This window comes from Zingiber officinale, chromosome 2A, assembly GCF_018446385.1.
Source record: "Zingiber officinale cultivar Zhangliang chromosome 2A, Zo_v1.1, whole genome shotgun sequence".
Classification (NCBI taxonomy): Eukaryota; Viridiplantae; Streptophyta; class Magnoliopsida; order Zingiberales; family Zingiberaceae; genus Zingiber; species Zingiber officinale.
Window position 1 is genome coordinate 166314892 of NC_055988.1, and position 17077 is coordinate 166331968.

The 17077-nt window shown below is 36.1% G+C and overlaps 2 protein-coding genes across 3 annotated transcripts; one reads left to right on the forward strand and one right to left on the reverse strand.

Moving 5' to 3' along the window:
• The first annotated feature begins 35 nt into the window (after positions 1-35).
• On the forward strand, positions 36-9813 carry LOC122043082. Its single transcript, XM_042603540.1, has 4 exons — positions 36-140; positions 1445-1564; positions 6294-6373; positions 9485-9813. The coding sequence occupies exons 1-4, from the start codon at positions 51-53 to the stop codon at positions 9555-9557; spliced, it is 363 nt and encodes a 120-aa protein (XP_042459474.1). The 5' UTR covers positions 36-50; the 3' UTR covers positions 9558-9813.
• A 330-nt stretch (positions 9814-10143) lies between these two features.
• On the reverse strand, positions 10144-16725 carry LOC122043083 (protein transport protein SEC23-like). 2 transcript variants are annotated; one of them, XR_006129435.1, is made up of 13 exons: positions 15802-16725; positions 15549-15722; positions 14795-14956; positions 14490-14632; positions 13759-13834; positions 13492-13664; positions 13331-13409; positions 12964-13041; positions 12422-12583; positions 11986-12249; positions 11108-11212; positions 10398-10596; positions 10144-10332 (listed from the first exon to the last, which is right to left on the reverse strand). XR_006129435.1 is itself a non-coding variant. In XM_042603541.1 (12 exons), exons 1-12 carry the CDS (start codon positions 16585-16587, stop codon positions 10450-10452), a joined length of 2349 nt encoding a protein of 782 aa, XP_042459475.1. In that variant the 5' UTR covers positions 16588-16725; the 3' UTR covers positions 10144-10449. The 2 variants fall into 2 exon arrangements, 1 of the variants encoding a protein (XP_042459475.1); XM_042603541.1 differs by having other exon boundaries at positions 10144-10596.
• Positions 16726-17077: the final 352 nt, after the last annotated feature.

Below are 17077 nucleotides of genomic sequence, written 5' to 3' on the forward strand. Positions count from 1 at the left end.
AAAAGGGTTAAATGATAATTCAGCAATTAATAAAAAAGACAGGAGGCAAAATGAAAAACTTCTACTTTATAAACCCTAACGCCCAAACCAAAGTCATCCTCGGATCTCATCCTCAGCTACACAGACGCAACGCTGCTCAGGTGCTCCTCTCTCTCTGTCTCTCTCTCTCTCTTTGAATCTTCTCCTTCGATCGAGCGAAGAGTTCGATCGATCTCGAGTGAGATGGTCTCTTTATCCGTGCTGACCTGATGCTTATCGGGAACAAAGATGCCGAGATAACTATTTCGTAGCCGGATGTTATGAAACATCTGGTGAGATCGCCGGATGCTTCTCGAGATTGAATTCTTCATGTTTGTTGCTTCTGATTTCCAATTTCTCAGGGTAGATGATAGATCGTAAAGGAATACAATCGTGCTACTTGGCCTACACATTTTTGCTGTCGATCCCTCCTCTTGCAACTCCGGAGTCGGGAGAGGAAGAGGAAGTTGTTTAGGTTACAGCGGAGTGAGAATAGATCCTTGATAGGTGGAGCTTCTATGGACGCTTAGTGTTTTTTTTTTTTTTTTTTTTTTTTTTTGAGGATTTCAGTCTTTACTTTTTGTTCTATTTTTTTTCTGTATCTTATAGTTAGGTTTCTTTTATATGTTTGTTTGTATTGTCTTTATTTTTATGCTAATAATGTAAGACTTTAGATGACTAATAATTGATTATGGGCTTTCATTATGGTTCCGTTAATAGCTTGGTTAGGTTTTTAGCAAGGTTCAAAATCTCGCACTCTGTCAGAGTTTCAGTCTTTGATTGAAATGATATTACTATGGTGCTAGTGTTGGAATGGAGACTGAAGGAGGAAGAAGGTGGTATTGAGTTTTGTTTATTTATCGGAACGATAAGTTTCGACCAGTTTGCTCAGCCCGATACTAGATTTTAAATTATGATTTTTAGTGTTGAAAATTTTAAAAGAAATGTTAGTTGGAAGCTTTGTATGTTGATCTTTTTGGCGTAGTCGAATTTGACTTCCCAGGCGCTAAGGAAAAACTGTTGCATGACCCTTGTTGGTGTCATGCCATGCCTATGGTTCATGGAGACTCGCTTAGGGTGTTTTATTTTAAAACTATGGATATTTCAGTTTTGGTGTATCACTACTAGAGTTGCATTGTTAACAAGCTGCTGAACTGCAGTTTGTCGATTTTGATCTTTTAGACAGTTTGTTAACTTGCCTTTTTTAGCCTTTTTCGGTTCTTTCTTTTATGTTATCCCGTGTCCATGCATCATTTTCTGGTTGATCTATTTGGAAATTCTGGTGCATCTGGATTAAAAGAGGGTTAGATCTTTTTACTCTTTAAAATGGATTTTGTTTTCCCAATATGCTTTTGTTTTCTCATAGCCAGTTTACTGAATAGGGATGTATTATTTATTACAGTGGTGATTTTATTATTCACTATAGGAAAGAAGGATGAGCACTAGGCCTGTGCCAACAAGAGAGAGCCCTTGGGGTATACATGAAAGTGATACAATAGAACTCAAGGCACACAGATGCAATGATCGACTAGAAGACATTGTTCAGGTTCTTCTTCTTTGTCTTAAATCTTTGAAATAACCTAGTGCCTTAAGTGTATGCTTCTCGTTCAATAGTGCATGCAGGATTTTTCTCTTTTGTTTCAAGCCCGGATAAAGGAGGAGGGTTGCGTTAGGTTGCCAGCTAGCGTCCAACTATGGCAAATATTTCATGAATGAATCCATTAAACTATTGTGCTAATGCTAGGTTGTTCCCCGGAAGGAACGCGTTGCAGGGTCCGACTGTAACGTCTCGGCAAGGACCGCTACATCTCCAGAACTCGGGTGTAGTGATAAATATGCAAGAGTTCGCGTTATAGGGTCCGACCGCTACATCTCCATGAGAACTTGGGTGTAGTGTTAAATAGGCAAGAGTTCTCACACCATAGGTTAGATAAGAACAAATATGATAGGAAAACTAATAATCTAAGATTTGGAACATGGAACATAGGAACTCTCACTGGTAAATCAATGGAGGTAGTAGATATGATGATTAGGAGAAAAATTAATATTTTGTGTGTACAAGAGACAAAATGGACAGGTGAGAAGGCAAAGATGATAGAAAACTCGGGTTTTAAGTTATGGTACACTGGAAAGAGTAAAACAAGAAATGGAGTGGGTATTATTGTAGATAGTTTGTTAAAGGATGAAGTTGTAGGAGTAGTTAGAAAAGGGGATAGAATTATAGCCCTTAAGATAATAGTGGCGAAAGAAACTATGAACATAATTAGCGTATATGCACCACAAGTAGGATTAGATGAAGCTACCAAATTAAGGTTTTGGGAGGATTTAGATGAAATATTACAAAATATTTCACCAAATGAAAGGATTTTAATAGGAGGTGATCTAAATGGGCATGTCGGAGTGAAAAATGAGGAATATGAGAGAGTACATGGGAGCTATGGGTTTGGAACGAGGAATGAGGAAGGGAAAACTATATTAGATTTTGTGATAGCATATGATCTTATATTAGCTAATACGTTTTTTAAGAAAAGAGAAGAACACTTAGTCACATTCAAAAGTGGAAATAATAAATCGCAAATTGACTTTCTTATGGTTAGGAAGAAGGATAGAAAGATTTGTAAAGATTGCAAAGTCATCCCTGGAGAAAGCTTAACTACCCAACATAGGGTAGTAGTGTTGGATATACGCCTTAAACATAGTATCAATAGAAAGAAAATATATACAATTCCTAGAATTAAGTGATGGAAGTTAAAGGATGGGAAACAACATATATTTAAGGAGAAGATAGAAGTACAAACATTAGGTGAAATATATAATGACTCTAATACAACATGGGATAAGATGGTATCAAAGTTAAAAATAGTAGCTAAGAGTGTCCTCGGTGAGTCAAAGGGGCATGCACCGCTAAGTAAAGAATCTTGGTGGTGGAATGAGAAAGTACAAGAGAAAGTGAAGGAAAAACGAATAGCTTATAAGGAATTATATATTTGTAAGAATGAGGAAAACTTAAAAAAATATACAATAGCCAAGAAAGAAGCTAAGAAAGTGGTGAGTGAAGCAAAAAATGAAACTTTTGAACGGTTATATCAAAAATTGGATACAAAGGAAGGGGAAAGAGACATTTATAGAATAGCTAAAGTGAGAGAAAGAAAAACAAGAGATCTTAGTCAAATAAAATGTATTAAAGATGAATGTAATAGGGTATTAGTAAGCGATGGAGAAATAAAAGAGCGGTGGAAGAGGTATTTTCATCAACTTTTTAATGAAGGTTTAGGAGACCAACTTAACTTGGGTAATTTAATTAGGTCAAATGAATTTTAAATTTTAATTCAAACTTCAGAAGTAAAACAAACTTTAAATGAGATGCATAATGGAAAAGCCGTTGGACCAGATGATATTCCGATAGAGGCGTGGAAGTGCTTAGGGAAACAAGGTATTGAATGACTTACAAAATTATTTAATATGATATTGAAAACGAAAAAAATGCCTGATCAATGGAGGATAAGTACTCTAGTTCCCTTATATAAGAATAAGGGAGACGTACAAAATTGTGCAAACTATAGGGGTATTAAACTAATGAGTCATACTATGAAACTTTGGGAAAAAGTAATAGAAAAAAGATTAAGGAAGGAGACCACAGTGACAGAAAATCAATTTGGGTTTATGCCTGAAAGGAAAAGCTATACATCTTCTTAGACACTTAATTGAAAAATATCGGAGCAAAACAAGATCTACATACGGTATTCATTGACTTAGAAAAGCGTATGATAGAGTCCCAAGAGAAATTATATGAATTTTAAAAGAGAGGTGTTAGCGTAATATATTGAACTAATTAAGGATATATGCGAGGATGTAACGGTAAAGACTTCGGAAAGAGTAATCAAGCATTTCCAATAAAGATAGGGTTACATCAAGGATCGACTCTAAGTCCCTATCTTTTACACTAATTATGGATGAACTCATTACACACACAAGACACAGTGGTGCATGTTGTTTGCAGATGATATTATTTTGGTAGATGAGACACGTGAAGGAGTAAATGCTAAGCTAGAATCTTGGAGGGAAACACTAGAAGAGAAAGGTTTTAAGCTTAGTAAATTAAAGACAGAATATATGGAATTTAAGTTTAGCAATATTAGAAGTAATGAAACAATTGTTAAGATAAGAGAGGACGAGTTGCCTAGAACCGAGCGATTTAAATATTTAGGATCATATTTACAAAATGATGGAGGGATTGAGAGAGATGTCTTACATAGAATACAAGCAGGATAGGTGAAATGGAGGGGAGCGTCGAGTGTTTTATGTGACCGTAAAGTACCTCTTAAACTTAAAGGTAAGTTCTATAAAACCGCAGTTAGACCTGCTATGTTATATGGAGCTGAATGTTGGGCTATGACTTGAGCACACGAGCAGAAGATGAGAGTTGCAGAGATGAGGATGTTAAGGTGGATGTGTGGACATACAAAGATGGACAAAATAAGAAATGAGAGCATTAAAGAGAAAGTCGGAGTTGCATCTATTGAGGGAAAACTCCGAGAGACACGTTTAAGATGGTACGGACATATACTTAGACGACCAATAAATGCTCCAGTTAGGCGATGTGAAACTATAATAAATATGCATATCAAACGAGGAAGAGGAAGACCAAAAAAGACTTGGTTAGCAACAATAAATATAGATGATGATATAATAGGAGATAGAGCTCAATGGCGTAAAAGGATTCATACAGCCGACCCCACCTAGTGGGAAAAGGCTTGGTTGTTGTTGTTGTTGTTTCAAAGACAAAAGTAATATCTTGATTGGAAAAAAAACATATTGTATATAGCTCTCTTGTAACTGGGAGCTAGTCCTTGATGTGTATTTTTTAATGTATTTTGTTGTATTTTTCTATCCAGACTCCTCAGCTCTGTTGGTACATAAGGATCGGTTCAGTATATTATCAGAAACTTGATTGATTTTGATACTTTAATCATGCTCCAAATTATATGGATCATATAGAGTTGAACCTATTGAATGAAAGTATAGTGTATTTTTGAAAACTTCACTCTTGTAACAATTAGGAAGATGGGACATTTCAATAGCTATGCCAAAGTATATGTGTCTGTTACTTCCAGGGTCAGAAGCAACATGTTTCGTAATTTGTTTTCAAGTTGCAAACCAAGCAGAGAGATCGATAATGGAGTAGTTTATCTTCTGTACTAAATCCTAGTTAAAAGCTTAATTAATACCTAAGAGGCATCCCATGAGATTAACATGACCCAAATAATACTTAAGTCCCTAGTATTTATACTAGGAACGGTCAATTAATTGATCTTTGTAATGAACTTATTGCACCTTTTTTAACCAAAGAGTCAATTATTGTCTTATTTTATTCATTGTTTATACTTATGTTAAACTAAATATGACTAGATTGATCATTGTCTTCCATCTAATCTGTTCTAAAGATATCGACTGTGGTAGTAAGTCAACTGCGATGTGCAGTCATATAGCATTTGTGTGCAATTAAATACTTTCTAAGACTACAATTTCTGTTCTAATGTGTTTTTAGCCTCTGCTTGCTTGGACTATTAAAGGTGTAGTAGCACCAGTAGTTTTGCTAACATACCATGGTCAACCTCACAGCATAACAATGACCTTAAATATTCTTTCAAGCTTCATTCAGGTTCACAATTCCATCGTCAGATATAGTTGCAAGATTCTCGCCTACTAAAATTGTTCGAGAAATGTAGTGGACATAATATGTGTCTTTGAGAATTCTTTTATGCATCCTGTTGGAGTTCATAGCAAATATGGTTCTGTATAAAATATGACTAGATTGATCATTGTCTTCTCATTTAATCTGTTCTAAAGATATTAACTGTAGCCAACACAAATACCGGTTTCATCTGGGTAAGTCAACTGTGATGTGCAAGTCATATGGCAGGTGCGTGCGATTAAATACTTTCTGAGACTGATTTCTGTTCGAATGTGTGTTTTTAGCCTGCTTGCTTGGAATCTTAAAGGTGTAGGTGCACTAGTAGTTTTGCTAACTTGCCATGGTCGACCACATAGCATAACAATGACCTTAAATATTCTTCCAAGCTTCGTTCGGGTTATAGTTGTAAGATTCTCGCCTACTTCTTAAGTTGTTCGAGGACTGAAGTGCATGTAATATGTGGCTTTGAGAATTCTTTTATACATCTTGTTGAAGTGCATAGCAAATGTGGTTCTGTATAACATTCTGTAGATTGCAATTAATGATTTAAATGATCGTGCTCACAAGCTACTTTTCTCAGGCTTGCTTTGAAGGAAATCCATTTAAAACGGTTCCAGGCCCCTTCAAGCTCTTCTGGCAATGCATGAATTCAAATCCTGGGTATTGTTGATCTCTGACATTCTTTTATCTTGCTTTAAGCCTTTTACGAATAGTACAGAGTGAATCCTTTAGGATTGATTTTGTTGTTGGCAAAAGGGAGCATTGCCGCAAAAGTAAAGTTGTTATCATGTGACCTTTTGATCATATGTCCGAATTGTGAAAATGGTCTCTTGCAATACAAGATAAGATTATGTACAATAGATTTAATATGGTCCAATCTTTCTCTAGGATTTAACATTAGCGGTAGCTTTGTGTTTTGGTTGTCTTTTGTTGTTGGTGGCAAGAAGGAAAGGGGATGAAGAATAATTGTCAAAAATTTATTTAATAATATAAATGGCGGTGCACGAAATTCTTGCCAACATAGGATTTTGGAGAAGGGTTGGACCACGAATCTATTACATGTAGTCTTATCCTTTATCGTAAGAAATAATTTTCACAACTTGAACGTGTAACCTCTAAGTCACATGATAAAGTTGATTTTCACAACTTGAACGTGTAACCTCTAAGTCACATGATAAAGTTGATTTTCACAACTTGAACGTGTAACCTCTAAGTCACATGCTAACAACTTTATCGTTGCATCAAAATTCTCTTTTATATATATATATATATATATATATATATATATATATATATATATATATATCAAAGGATGTTAACTTGCGGACCTTGTGTTGTGGACTCGTCCATGACGACACATCGTAGGCTTTTTTTTGTTTATTTTTTTAAATTTCGGTTATGTCAATAAGATTTTGTTTTTAAGGTTTAGGGGTTAGATCATAGTATTAAGCACAAATATAATTTCAAATCAATTTTTTTTTAGGTGTGCAACTTAAGGTATGTAGTGTAAATATATTTTTTATGCTCTAAATCGTTCTTGCAGATGCCATCCGCAACCATGTAGTTTTTCATTTTTTTTTTCTTTGATTTTTTTTAAGCTCCCAATAAGATTTTGCCCTTAGGATTTAAGGGTTGAATTATAGTATTAAGCATAACAAAAATTTCAAATAGAAAAAGTTTTTTGGATATGCACGGGTGTGCAGCATAAGGTCCGTATGGTATGTCTCTTGTTGATCGAGATACAACTTTTAAAATAAATAAATAAATAAATAAACATTTGATTATGTCAATAAGATTTTACTTTTAAGTTATATATATATATATATATATATATATATATATATATATATATATATATATATATATATATCAAAAATAGATTTCTAAAAATATAATTTTAAATTTTTAAAAGGTTGGATTTTAGCTCCATTGCATTGCATGTGGAGATCAATTTACCCAAAGGTTTTCTTTCTCTCTCTACTCCAAAGAAAAAGAGGGTTGTTGGGAGTCCTAATTTTAAATGTCAGCCTTCTACTTCAAATTAGTCAACCTTCTACTTCTGGATGATGAAAATTTTAAATTTAAATTCAAAAAATATATATTAATTTATTTCCTTTTGTTGCTGACATTTATTTCAAACTAATTTATCTATACTCTTTATTTTATTGATTAATGCTAGATAAAACTTGGAATGAGCAATTGTTCATTTGAATAAATTGGAACCCTTGTTATTGGATGATCATGATACTTCCAAAAGACCAAAATCGAATAAGCTCAATTTCCTTTATAATAAGTTGAATAGATCCCTTATTTAAAGATGTAATACTCCTTTATAGATCAACAAAAACATTACCCTTAGGGGGTGTTTGGTTGGAGGTTATCGTTGATAATCTTGATAGGTTATCAATAAAAACATTGTTTGGTTTGGGTAATCAGGATTCCTGGTAATAAGCGATTCCCGCCACATCAGCAAAGTTGGCATGTAACCCGGAATTGCATTACCTCCGAAATATAAGGTTTTGGACGATTCCGGGGTTATCATTTTTTTTTCCCAAAATTACCCTCCACAATTCTCTCCCCTCTCTCCTCTTTGACCGAAGTCATAAAGATAACAGAATTAATTCTGTTTTCCTTCGTCTTTGACTCTACTGCTAGCCTTCTTCTTTGATGCGAGCAGCAGGCTTGGACGGCAAGCCAGGCTGGAAGAGGGCAGCTTCTTTAGAGGAGGAGCAGCAGCTTAGAAAGCTCTTCTTTGGCCGGCGGCTAGAAGAGGGCAGCTTCTTTAGAAAGCTCTTCTTTGGTCGGCGGCTAGAAGAGGGCAGCCCCTTCCTTTCCTTGATGTTGCGTGGCGACGACAACCACTGCTGGTGTGGCTGGTCGGCGGCGACAAGAAGAAAAAGGGGAAGCCCCTTTTCTCCTTTTTCTGTTCAGCGGCAGCAGCAAAGAGGGGAAGAAGAGAAGTCATGTGTTGTGTGGCTAGTCGGTGGCGACAAGAAGAAAAAGGGGAAGCCCCTTTTCCCCTTTTTCTGTTCAGCCGCGGCAGCGAAGAGGGGGAGAAGAGAAGTCACGGGAGAGAAGAGAGAATAAGGTTTTTATTTAATTAAATTAATTAAAAAGGTCAATGGATAAATTAGTAAATGTAAAATTAAGTGGTTGCATAACCTAAGTTGAACCAAACACTTAATAGGTTATGTTTTATTCCTGATCACCTTGGTTATGTGATTACTTGGTAATCACATAACCAAGGTTATACATGATGACTTGAACCAAACGCACCCTTATAATTGTGTCTAGGATATACATTCCGGTTGCCCAGGTTGTTCGGATGTATAGCCTAAGGCATAGCCTCTCGCCTCATGGTTTTATTTACTTCATCTTTTCTTGATTAACTTATTGCATTTATTTAATTTTTGGATCAATTCTAACATAATAGATTTAATGTGGTCCAGCTTCTTTGGGATCCTGTATTGACAGAAGTTTTGTAGCTGTTCTGTTTTTCTAACATAATGTACATACTAAATCCTCCAGCTTAGAATCATGGAGTTTGGATTACACCGGACACGATAATTCATGATTTGGTTGTTAATGTTGCTTCTCCTGTCGAGCAACTTTCTTAGCAAGGAAAAGTATGCTTTCATATGAATTTAGAATCCTTGTGCTGCAAAGCTAGTAGCACAAATAAGTCCTTATAAAGCATAAGTTTTAGTGTCTCAAACTTCATGTGTTTCTTCGCTTCAATGATCAAGAAGATACATCTGTCCCTATTTGCAGGGAGGAACCAACTGAACCGTTCTACTACTTAGAATTGGATCCACCAAAAAGGCCAGAGACTGAATCAGAATAGCTGATGCTTCTGTTGGACAAGAGCCTTCGCTATTCGATAATTGGTGGTGCCGCTAGCTCTTGCTGCATTTTCTGCCTTGAGAAACAAATGTTGCTTAACCATCACATGTGCATGTACATGTAGCGCAGCTAAAACTGCTTGAAAGTGCTTGAATTCTACTAGTGCTAAATTGGCGCAGTTACGAATAAGTTGTGCGCTTAGACTCTAATGTAACATCATGTTTGTGTTTGTTTGGATGGTTGCTTTAGTTTGAATCTCTCGATCGCCCCCTTTTGGCAGATCCAAAACTCATTCTAATCACTACAACTTAAAGTGTTTTAAATTTAAAACATTGTATAAAAAAAACTAATCTAGTATACCAAACTTCTGTCAATGAAATATCTCAAAAATCCCAAAGAAGGATCTCATTAGATCTAGACTAAATTAGGTCCATTATGTCTTATATTATATTTTATCAGAGGTTTTCGTGATCCAAATCTGCGACTTCGAGATCACATGATAATAATTTTATCTGTGTCAAAATTTCTCTTCTAAATGTAAAACATATTGGCATACTTAATACATTATATGCTAACCAATATCATTATATATTGTAAAAAAAATAAATTCAAATTAGGATGATTAATACAATACATCTTACATTGGACAATGGTGAGGGAAGCAAAAGGCGAAAATACAATAAAGTCGACTGATAAAAGTTATCCACCTTATTCTCAAAAGAGTAAAATGTTAAGTTGCCCGAGTAAATAACAGCAAGAAGCATGGCGGCTTATTCCTGATGGGAAACAATAGATTTAAGTGTCGAAGAACCAAATAACTAAGTGATCTAAGTTCGCTTACTGCATTTTAAGTGAATATTTGAAGACAGGCATCCAGTTGGTGATCAATGCTGTTATGACTGAACAACCAGCCTCTGAAGATGCTCGCAGAATATTTGAAGACTAACATCGTCGGTGAAGATGATATCAGAGCCCACGGCCACCTCATGGCTAGAGTTATATGTGGCAGATGGATTCAACTTTGCTAACAAGAATCTTGCCTGCGGAGATTGAAAAACCACGAATTGCCTTAACTTTTTGCAGTTGTACAAGGGGGAAACTTGAATTGAATTATAAAAGGAATCAAATGGGAAAAGGTTGACTATTAACAGTTAATTGTCTAAATCAGGAAACATATATCTGGAGGCCCACAGTGTTTCTTCTACATTTTTTTCAACTCGATTAGGTAAAATCGAGTGATATTAACAAGATGGTGAGCTCATGGCTTCTACAAGAATTTTCAAATTCAAAATTTTGGAGATTGTAGAATTTTCGTCCTTTCAGTTTTCAAGCAAACGATTTTCATAAATGTATGGGATGCAAGATCTGATTCCATGTCTTTCTTTAGTTCCAAACAAACGATTTTCATAAATGTATGGGATGCAAGATCTGATTCCATGTCTTTCTTCAGTTCCAATTTGGTTATGCTAGGTAAAAGTAAAGGAAACATCCAGGAATAACACAGTGTAGAAGAGAAAATTTTGACATTGTAAAAGGCAAATAGCAACAAACCTGGGAGCCATGTTGGTCACAAACAACTAATCTTGGAACAGGAAAACGCTCTCTGATGATCGTCTGGGCATCGTCTTGAGGAGCTTGTAACAGCTCAGCAAATGCCTGTGGATGGCAGAAGCAAATATAATCAATTATAGTGATACTATCTAGGAAAACAAATACATTCATGTAAAGATTTCACGTTGTCATCAAGTATGATTTACTAGACATGCAGGATCCAAGGTTGGCTCTGATGGAATCACAAAACTGAAAGACCAACATTAAGTGTCATTTAAAAAACGAGCCTGTAATCCCTAATTGTTATAACTATGACAAGCATCGACTTGATCGGTCATACATGCATTGAAATATCTTTAGTACACACACTAACTTCCTAGAGGAGATGAAAGTCAGGTTGTGAACTTAAGATGGGCTCCCACAGTGAATGAAGTAGATTAGGAATAGAATAGAAGTCGGTACCCGTTATCCTAGCTCGACTCACCCGACCTGCTCAGTCTGCTTCGGTTGCTCATCCCATATAGTTTGCATGGTTGCAGTAGTATCAGTCTGAAAAGTTCATGATAGTTTCTGCGATAGATTGAATTTCTGCGATGGACTGAATTTTTTTCCAGTGAAAGGTAAAATTCTACTGACGGAGTTCAATCTTGCACTAAACAACATTGGTAGAGATAATTCTTAGTTTGCTTTCGGTTAATGTAGAACATCATAATAGAAGAGGCCCCTATCCTTCTGTTTAGATACTGTTTTTCTTTACTTATTCTAACTTCAAAAAGGTCGACGCTTTAATGATCAGATCAATAGAAATGCTTGTGTATAATCTAATTACCTGATGCTATGATCAGATCAATAGAAATGCTTGTGTATAATCTAATTACCTGATGCTCAGGCTGATTTTGGTAACCCATATTGCGCCATTGGGCAATGGTCATACCATGGAAGATAACAACACTGAAGTAAGCATCTAGCAGAAGTATACGATCTGCAGATATAGATGCCACATCCAATAGTGCAGGAACAGGAGGCGAGTTAAAAGAATATAAAAGAAGTGAAGGCTGTATCATGACAACTGAATTAGTGATGCTTTCGCGATTCAACATCATGCGGAAATAAGCTGTTTCATCTGGGCTGTTGTTAAAAACCTGACGTAAGAATTGCAAAAAGAAATTTAGAAAGATTTGCAAAAAAGGAAAATATATATATATATATATATATATATATATATATATATATATATATATATATATATATTGCAAGTGCAAATGTCAAAAAAGAATCACAGATATGAAATTATATTGTAAGTAATCCAGATACCTGTACAAATTGTGAGCGCCTCAGGTTGAACATGAACTGTGGAAGTATTGAGAAATTTGGATTCAATGTAAATGAAGCAGGGTCCTCCTTTCGATAATCACCAAATCTTGAGCAAAGGCGGATAAGAGATCTATCCAACCATCTTGTTGCATCAAATCCTTCCTGAATATTGAAGAGATCAGATTCTTACAGCAAATGCTACACATCACCTAGTTTTTAGATTTAGCTGCTTAAAGAAAATACAAAAGAGACCCATTTAATAAGTTGAACTTGGGAAAAATATATAGGCGACAAAATAGTCTCAAACTCTTAATTCATAGAAAGGAAGCGTGTACAGTGAGATTATTCCTGGATAGTGAAAGGTGAAAAACTACATAGATTACAATTAGTTGAAAAACAAATATCCTTGTATAGGCATAATTGATGTTCTCATTTGAACTGTGAACTATAAGTACCACCATATATTGTGACAAACAATAAAACAAATAATGAATATCATGTTGTAAACATTTGGTTTCATATCTAAAATTTCTGTATCTTACCTCCATTTCCATTTTCAAGGAGGTGAATCTTGCCAAAACAACTGCAGCTGTTTCCTGGTCAAATCCTTGAACCAATTCCTGTACAAGGCAGCATTAAAAAATCAATCAACTAGATTTAAACTAACAGTGAGGAATAAGGAGTTGCGGCAAGAGTCTCTTTTTACAACTATATTCTATATTCACTTTGATGATAGTGGTTTAAGGAGATTTATACTTTATATCAACTTATTTTCTGACAAGAAGTTACATTCACAAATTAATAAGATGGAAATAACTAGATGACCACTTCATAACAATTTTAAATCAAACTTTAGAAAGTAATGATTTTCAAGCATATATGCAAACAGTTTTCTGAATTTTGACTAACCTCTGTGTTAGAACTATCTGCCCATTTTCTGGTAACAGTTGTAACACGTAACCTCATTTGACCTTCAGGGCCCTGGTAACTGCAAGGACAACTCATCTGATTTTTAGGTTGCAACATCAACTTATGGCATTGTAAATGAACAAAAAAACAAGATACTATACTTTGTCAAAAACTGTATATATAATTGTGGATTGGGAATTCCAGATTGGTTTGATCGTTCAGTAGTTGAAATATCAAAGAATACTGTTAAACAAGTGCTCCTATCAAGGCCACACATTTTCCATGACGTTGTGTTTCCTTGACCTACAACAGTATCAGCACAAAGAGCTCCCTTCTGCAAATGTTACAAAGTTAGGAATCAATTTGAAAATTTGAGAATGTTAATTATATATCTTGTGCTGATAAATAACATTGAGATTTACAACAACCTTCTCTAGGGAAGTACATGGTCCAATAATCCCCTGAATTTTGATATCCTTCGAGCAGTTGATCTCAAGTGTGCCACTACAAGGAACATGTAATTGTATGAATTAACAGTATAGGAAATAGAAGCTAAAGAGAAGATAATGAAGATGACAGCATATTAAAAGTGGTGCATCAGTGGATAAAAAAAGGAAAAATTTAGTGAATAATATTGCCCATTAGCTAAGAATATTTGGCATCTCTTGAATCGTTGCCACCTAGTCTGCACCGGATCTAAATAACTTACTACACTTAAGATTCCATAGAGCTAATAGAATAAATTTGTATGGGCTAAAAATATAAAATAGTTTACAAACAACCAGTAGATTCCATTAATAATTGAGAACCAGTTCCACTGGAATGTTAAAAGAATGATTCCTTGAGTACTTTATGTTACTTTCCCATCAATATCAACTACTGTCAATTTCCAAATCATGATTGACATGTCATAGAAGATAATATCTCTGGTCGCCTTTGAACATATTTATATCATTGTCCATCATTTTTAATTTATTTGAACTACATCCAATTGCTCCCAGATGGTACTGTTGTTATTTTAGCTTCTTTAGTAAACCTTACACGTAATTACTACGTTAGATTTTGTTAGTACATATGACAGGTCGTATTAGAATCTAAATTTTCTGTTAACCTAAGTACAGAACAATCACACAAGACTCCAAAAATGCAAGAAAATTACTTAAAAGAAAGGCCAAGAGATTGCTCTCCATCTTCAAAAATTTGTTTGAATGAGTCTTTGAAAACCGGATGGCCAAAACTTTCTGCAAGAACAACAAGCCCGCCAGTCCTTTCAACTGCTACTTTCATCTCTGCAACTCCAACCTGTATATGTGTTGCAATAGTGAAAGTAAAATCAAATCTGTGACCACAGCTATAAATATTATCTGAATTTAGCCATTATAACAACTACAACCAGAGAAATTTATTAGTTGAGGCAAAACAACTACTACAATACAGAAAAAGTGGGAGCCATGTGACTCAAACCTGATCAAGGGCAGAAGCAAATAGGTCCAATACGTGGCCCTGGTTAACCAGTTGTTTGGCTAAATTATCATAGAATTTAACAGCCTTGTGAAAATGTGGAGCTGCATCTTTATCAAGATCTTTGTGGCATCGCACGGGATCTGACAGATCCTTTGACACAATCTGCGTATCAAATAGCACAATCAAGGAAAATGAACATAATATGTCCAGAGAAGATCTTGATGAAATAACTGAAGCAAGAGGGTATAACACAGCTAAAAAAAATGAATTCTTCTACTATATAATATATGTATATATATACACTCCGCTGAAATCTCAAAGATGCAAATTAGGCCTAATACAAGACTTTAAGCTGTATAATGTGTTGGGTAAAACTGCAATGAAAGTAATTATATAATTGGGATGGTTGATTCTATAGAATGGTGAGAGCAATCAAAATTAAAATATCAAGGAACCAGAATAAAATAAAATAAAATTTAAAAGCCAGACATTTGAAGCCATCTATAAAAAAAGGGAAGCATTATATTTGCAAGGAAGTTAGAAAAGATATATATAAGAACAAAATGAAATGTGATAACTGAGTACATTGCATTTTTTTTTCCCTCCTTCTTTCTCTTGTTGCATCGTTTTAAAAACTAAATTACATAGATCTTCAATCAATATGTATCATTACAAGCTAAAGTGGTTTAGGGATAAGAAATCTAATAACTACAAAAGTTTAAAAAATGTATGAAGCGGAGAACATAATATTTACCATTCCAGGGCCCTGGGTGCATGGTCCACCGACCAAAGCAATGATACGAGCCCCAGTACCAGGCATGCATGCTCCAAGGAGGCCAGCAGCAACACTTAGAGCCACCCCAGTGCAACGTAGAGACCGACTCCCTGCTTCGACTGGCCACTGATCCGTCTGCATCTCATCCAACAACTGCAAAAGGAAAAAAAAACACAAGATTAAGTTAAGAAGAATAGTTACATAAATTTGTTTGCATAGACGCGGATCTCACAGTATTCAAAGCGTATTCACAATCCGCTGCTGGAAGCAGGAATCTATTAACCGAACCAGATGGATGAAATCCATTACTCTGCGGCGATTTGGGATATCCTGGAGCTCCAATTACAGCGCCATGCCGGACATTGGTAGTAGATAGCCCGAGTTGATCCAAGATCTGCTCTTTGGGAATTTCCTTGGTCCCTTTGAACACGTAGATCTTGGAGACTTCCGTGAACCCTAGCTCGTAAAGTTGGACCATTCTGCCGAACGTGAGCAGCCCGACGAGCGCATTATCAGGGAGAAGGCCTATGGCACGACGCATGGCCGACTTGAGGAACACGAGCTCCTCCTCGATGATGCAAGTGTCGATCACGAATAGGAACACAGGAGGGGGCGGCGGAGGGGACGACAGGTGGTCAAGGGGCGGGGGAGCGTACTCCACCGTAGTGCATTGGGGATAGAGTTCGCCGGGCATGTTGTTCTCGCTGATTCCGGCATAGTGAGGGGGGAAATGGTTGCGGGTGAAGCAGAGAGGGCAGATCCAGATCTTGGCCGCGAAGTCGACGACAGCGAAGGGGTTGAGCACGGCGAAGCACGGTGGTTTGCATCGGAGAGGGTGGTAAGGGAGGACGAGGAGGGTGGGGGATGGGCGGATCGGGGAGATGGAGGCCGCGACAGGGACGATGCACTTGCTCGCTTCCACCTTTGTGCGGGGCCAATTGTTCCAGGTCATGCGGACGCCGTCAGGACCGTCCGGATCGGAAGCGGCGGCGCCCGTGCCGGCGAGTTCCTCCGCCATTGATAGGGGCAGTGGTGGTGGTGGCAGCGGTAGCGTTGGCGGAGGAGATCGATCGCCGGCAACGGTTACGGGGAGGAAGCGTGGACGGATGATTCGGAGGAGTCGATCAAGGAAAAAAAAACAAAATAAAGAAAAAGGGTTTTTTATGTTAATTACCTGTTATCGAATTAAAGTTAAATTTTAATAATAACACCCTTTGGCTCATTTTTTTCAAAGAACACCCCTATAAAATTAAAAATTGGCCTTTTTCCCTTAAATCTCCACATTTTTATTAAAAAAAAAGTGGCAAAAATTAAGAAGAAAGGTGAAAATCAAAAGCCCCCTTATTGTAATTTTTTTTAAAAAAAAAGGTTCTCTAATTTTTAAAAATATCAAAGCAATACTTTTTAAAAATTTTCATCCTAAAAATATTAAATTCCTTGTGCTTATTAAAATGATTATGATAGAAAATCAATACTTTTTTTATTTTTCATCCTAAAAATGTTGAGAG